Source organism: Amphibalanus amphitrite, unplaced genomic scaffold (assembly GCF_019059575.1).
Source record: "Amphibalanus amphitrite isolate SeventyFive unplaced genomic scaffold, NRLGWU_Aamphi_draft 000233F_arrow, whole genome shotgun sequence".
NCBI classification, from domain to species: Eukaryota; Metazoa; Arthropoda; class Thecostraca; order Balanomorpha; family Balanidae; genus Amphibalanus; species Amphibalanus amphitrite.
In genome coordinates this window covers 628,472-633,944 of record NW_024881728.1, presented here as the reverse complement: position 1 = coordinate 633,944, position 5,473 = coordinate 628,472, and the positions used below count along the sequence as shown (strand labels likewise).

At 46.3% G+C, this 5,473-nt stretch overlaps 1 protein-coding gene and 1 long non-coding RNA gene across 2 annotated transcripts; both read right to left on the bottom strand.

Moving 5' to 3' along the window:
• Positions 1 to 234: 234 nt before the first annotated feature.
• On the bottom strand, positions 235 to 1,865 carry LOC122385853 (synaptobrevin homolog YKT6-like). The gene has a single exon (XM_043374447.1). It carries the CDS (start codon positions 1,544 to 1,546, stop codon positions 950 to 952), a length of 597 nt encoding a protein of 198 aa, XP_043230382.1. The 5' UTR covers positions 1,547 to 1,865; the 3' UTR covers positions 235 to 949.
• Positions 1,866 to 2,916: 1,051 nt separating this feature from the next.
• On the bottom strand, positions 2,917 to 4,925 carry LOC122385831. The gene is made up of 2 exons (XR_006257269.1): positions 4,775 to 4,925; positions 2,917 to 3,617 (listed from the first exon to the last, which is right to left on the bottom strand). It is a non-coding gene; the product is annotated as an uncharacterized LOC122385831 (long non-coding RNA).
• Between the last annotated feature and the right edge of the window lie 548 nt (positions 4,926 to 5,473).

The window sequence follows — 5,473 nt, the reverse complement described above, 5'->3', positions numbered from 1 at the left end:
GTGCCTCGGTGCACAAAAAGACCGACAGAATTTGACATTGAATTGACTGATAAGTTCTGATAAAACTTTCAAATTGGATGTGAAGCAAACAGCTAACACCTGGCCCTGTGTCACATTTGTTAAATTGTTATGACCAACAGTACCTGGCTGAAAGAATGAAATGAAAGTGTCTGAAAAAGACTTCACTGTAGTGTACTCAGGATCCACTAGTATAAAAAGTTGCATTCATGAAAGTTGTCTTGCATCCAATGTACATTTATTAACAGCTACTAACATTGACCACACAATGTCTGGCTATGTGCCATGATGGTGAGGCTCTCCAGGCCTCTGGGTAAGCATACATGAACACAATCCAGCGAGTGGTGACAAATTTTTAGGGCAAGACTACTGTGGATAGCATTGAAGATGTCACAAAAATATGGTCAACATAAGGCAAACACAGACAACTGATCATAAGCTTAAGGCAAATAAAACTGCCTATAAGAGGCACATTGACAACACGGCAGCAGTATTCAATAAGTTTTAACTTTTAACCTTTGGACCAGAATGCTTCCATGTCGGCCATCACTGTACCTACCAGCATACTCCTGGGGGGTGTTCACGGGCACCGCACACTGCTGCGTGCGGTGTGTGCGGTGCGTCCAGCAGGCGTGGGGGTAGGGGATGGGTAGGCGGCTCTGACGTCACGGCTGCGTGCGGTGGACGGTCCGCTGTGGCCAGTCCCGACCGGCCACAGCGGTCGCTGTGTGCGGTGACGGAAGGCTGACGTAGGGACGCAGTGGGCGGAGCTTGGAGGCTGTGTGCGGTCCGACCGCACACAGGGTCCGTGAACAGCCCTCTGGAATGGAATAAACTGAAACTTCTCATAAACAATGCTTCAAAATACACAGACACATGTGACACATTTATAATGCACACATGATACCATTTCATCGCAGGCTCTTCATATCTATCCCAGATTACAGCAAGAGTTGGTTTTTCTTGCAGTTTTGTAGAAGGTCTTAGACTGTAGACTGAGATCTTCTGACTTAGAAACCAGATCATCTAGCTTCTCCCCTCTCTCCAGAACACTCTGGATTGTATTGTGCAGGATAATCTTTGTCTCATCCAGTTCACTCTGGATCTTGGTCATTGCATCAGCTTCTTTGGGGTTCTGATATCGAGCCAGCATAGCTTCAAGGCCAGTAAAGTTGATGGTTTCTGGAGTGCCTGTAGGCCAGCTCTGTGGTGGAACATTTTCCGTGAAGTCATCCAGGATCTTTGTGATCAGGGTGTGAGCAACACGCTGTGGATACTCATGGTCTGAGATGACGACTCCTGCCAGGTTATCAGACCTCACGTACACATGACACATGTACTCTTGCTCCCTCACAGACTGCCGAGAAGACTGCTGCGATCGTTCTACAAGAATCTTGCTTGTAAATGTCATGAACTCTTGGACACTACCTCTCTGAAAGAAGCCAAAACTTTGCAAATCCTGAGCTGCCTTCAGGGTCTGAGCGACATGAGGGTTTTTGTACAACACAGATACGCTGTAAAGCTTCATGCTTCCACTCCTTCAGTGAGGTTAAATAGTTTGTAAATAAATGCTTCGAAAAGTTAGCAGCGAAATTTTGCCACTTTTTCGCCGTGCAATGAAGATTGTGCAACAAGTTGGAGTCGTTTCTTGAGCCTGTCGGCTGTCTCAGTCTCTGCTCTTCGTTTGTCAGTTCAAATCGCCTTTCGCTGCCAGTTCCTTGACATCATCGAACTGCAACTGCTTCAGTTAATTATTTCTTGACCTTTGAGCCAGTTGAAACCCCAAAGCTTCAAATCAAAACAAGAAAATGCGAAATTCAACCACTAACAACAGCTGCAAACCAACACGGAATGACACGGAAGCAGTCCGAGCACAAACTGGCACAAACTGACTCATATCTGCGTCTTTTTTGTACGCACATGAATGCTTCCATATATCACCTCGATAGCTTCCAAATCCTCTAGCAAAGGGAAACCTGCGAAGGTCAAAGGTGCGGATTGCAAACTCTCGCTCGCTAACGATTCTACTGAAATGTTCTGGGCCCTGCTTCACCGGTGATAGCAGCACGCCGATTTTACGACTTGTCAAATTGGGTTTCCATGGAGACATCAACAGGCCCATTGCTCCAACACTACCACAAGTGTGACGTCAGCTCGCGCAATTTGATAGCAGCGTGATAGCAGCAGCCCGTGAAACACCGCCCTGATTTCTGACCAGATTAGTCCTTCTGGATCGGTAAATAGTGACATGGATTACCTACTACCTGGATCGGCAACTCCGCGGAATTCCCATTGTATTGCGCGACCGCCCGAAAGTGCTGCCATCTATCGAGCAGACTGATCCCTGCTAAGGACAGCCCGCCGCCGCCGCCCAGTCAGACAGCGGCCGATACCAGCAAAGTCCGAAAATGACCGGCAAGTTACATGGCCTGAACCAGCCGCGGCTAAGTTTGGCATAGGCCAACAGTGTCGGGTTCCGGAAGAGCGGTCCAGGGCGGTTCCATAGACTATGTATCGTTTTGGAAAGAATGGTGTGGTGGGTCGTTTACCGAGCGCGACTGGCCGATTTTACCTCAGCACGTCGTATTGTTAGCTCTCATGGCCAGGCCAGGCGCCTTCTGCCAGCTGCCTGAAAATACCTTCGATCAAACGACTTTGTCTATCACTCGGGTTGCCCCTGATCAGCTTGAGCATTCCAACTCAGTCGTCGGTAGACCGCAGAGGAAATGTGCCGTCCGCCGTGAAACATCCAAATCATTGCTACAGCCATTTTGACTGACTTATAAAGATCAAGACAAATGCTGTCATATCGATTAACGAATATCTGCACCACTGACAATTTCTATCAAGAAGCATTCCAGGATTATAAGCTTACCATACACCGTTTCGTTAAAAAACTGTTTCCATATTGAACTTATATTTGCCGTCGCATGAGCGAATTGCCCACTGAGTACAGGCTGAAACCGATTCTTTCCGCAGTCAGAAATCATGTGCGAGACCGAGAGCCTATTCAAATAAACCCCGGTCGCACTCGCATCCATAACACGCACCTCCTTGCGTGCGATTGATGCTATTGCAACTTAATGGATTTGAACAGGTTCTCGTGTGCGATTTCCTGACTGTGGAAATAGTCTGTCTCGGCCTGAAGTTCAGAATTTAACACAGGTTCAATGACAACTAAGGTGAACGATGACACACAATGTATACAATGCATATTATTGCATAGACTGATAGGTAGGTTTCGAGAAACGACGTGCCACATGCCTACTAAACGGTGTCGTAGCACCAAGCTGGTTTCCAATTCACACCTACCACCAGAGTATATCGGGAATAAATGCAAACACGATGCACACGAACGCATTATCCGCTCAATGGGTATGCCCGTAGTGGGTATGTTAGTCAGTTACAAACGCTGTGATACCTTAAACATTTTCGGCCGAGCCAGTTCACAGTTCACACCCCGGCTGCCTGCTGCCGTCACGTCACACGTGTCCGCAGTGGGCGTGCACCTGCGAGTGCGTGCATCATAATTCACATCACAAATCACAGGATGCCAATTCAAGTCAGCACACCGTGGGAACTGAACCCATCTCTTTGATCTGAAACGAAGAGTGAGAGAGGGAAATTAGATACCTGAGCATACCGTAATGAAATGGAGAGTGAGGGCATTCCAAGGCAAACTGTTTCCCCACAACATCACAAAAAGTATTTTACATTGCGATGATGTTGGCAAAAAATAAAATAAATAATACCTTGACAAGATACTCCCAAACAAAAGTACCCAAAAGCTTAACACCTTATCTGCTAGGCTTACATAGTTTAAAATGGCTTTATCTTACTTAAATCTATCTGCTATCTACACACAGTTTGGCTAGCACTCGTTCTAAAAAGGTGATTGTTATATATCATTCAATAGAGGGAAACTCACAAACTTCTTCGTACTACTCTGGACCTTTTGGCTTTGAGAAAAGAAGGAAGCTGATGTCAGGGACCAGGGTCGGCACTCTTTTGTCATTTGTGGTTGACAATGGCACTGGCTGCCATTAGGCTTTCTTTTTACTGTCAAATGGTTCAGTTTTTCAGGCTGAGAACATGATTTATTTAAATGTGTTTTTTTATTCAATATCATTCAACTATTTATGAAATCAGGGCATTGGCAAGCAGGTTATAAAAATTAGCTGAAATGACATGATGCCAGTCAACTGCTCCTGAGTCCTGAAGTGTGTTGCACTCTAGTCAGCCGTTCAGAGAAATACGTAGGAAACTGATATGGGTGAGCAGTGAGTCTGAACAGTGAGCAGTTGACCAATTTATAGGTAGGTAGGTATTGGCACTACACAATATAAAACAGAAACCATTTTCAATAGTTGAACAAATATTGAGTTAAAAAATAATGGCACACTAACTGATTTTGCTAAACTAAAAACTTAACAAAAACTTAAGCAATTCACAACTAACAATGCATCATCCACCACCTATCATGCGCTGCCAAGACCGAAATTGTATCACAAGCAAAACCATGGCTATATCAGCGGCATGTATAAGCTTGAGATATGATGTGTCAAACATATAACAAACATATAGAAACATAAAATTAAACATATAGATAAGTGTAACATTCAATTACGGAAATTATACGATTTTTAACGACATATGGCGAGAAGCAATGTGCGCCAGCATCGTCAACAGCCGCTCTTTACAGTCATATTTTAGGCCACTCAGACCCTCCAACCACAAAAAACCTTACCAATCTTACCTTGCCATCTTCCTCCATCTTCTGAAACCTTCCAATCTGCTCCAAAGGGGCTTAACTTTTCAAAAAACAAGGCAAACGATCCTACGACGCGACGCCGACCATTGTTTTGAATAGCCTCCCCCGCGTCCTTAGCGCTCGACACCACTGCCACCTAGCGGTGGTCACAAACATCGAGGAGTTGCCGATCCAGGTACTACTTCATCCATGATAGTGATACATTAACCCTCGCCGGACCTATTGGTTTTCTACATATGCGCCGGCCGAGGGGGGGGGGGGAGCGGGTACGACCCCCCCCTCGCCGTTTCGCCCCTGGTGGAGCTAGCGCGTCGCGGAAAAAACGAGCGTGTGCGCCGTTACGAGACGCAGAGATTGGTACCCGATTTTGAGGTCCTAGGTCAACCGGTGACCTCTGAGGTCAGGTCAAGTGCCCCAAGGTACGGTTCAGTTTTTGGTGAATAACTTCGCAAAAAACGGCCGCAGAGCGCCGATTTTGGCAGCATCGTGTTCGTCTCGCTCAGGCGCGTCGAATGGTATACTTTTTGTCCGGGTCAGGTCAACTTGGGGTGTTGACCTCAGGTCAAGGTCAGGTCAGCACCCCCAGGTCACGAAGTTGGTCGAAAGAGGTCATCTCGCATATCATTCGATTCGGCAGGTCTTCCTGAGTCCATTGGTGGCTTTTCCGACTCGCTAGCTCAATTT

Coding starts and splice junctions, on each gene's coding strand:
- LOC122385853 (XM_043374447.1), bottom strand. CDS start 1,546: ATGAAGCTTTACAGCGTATCTGTGTTGTACAAAAACCCTCATGTCGCT.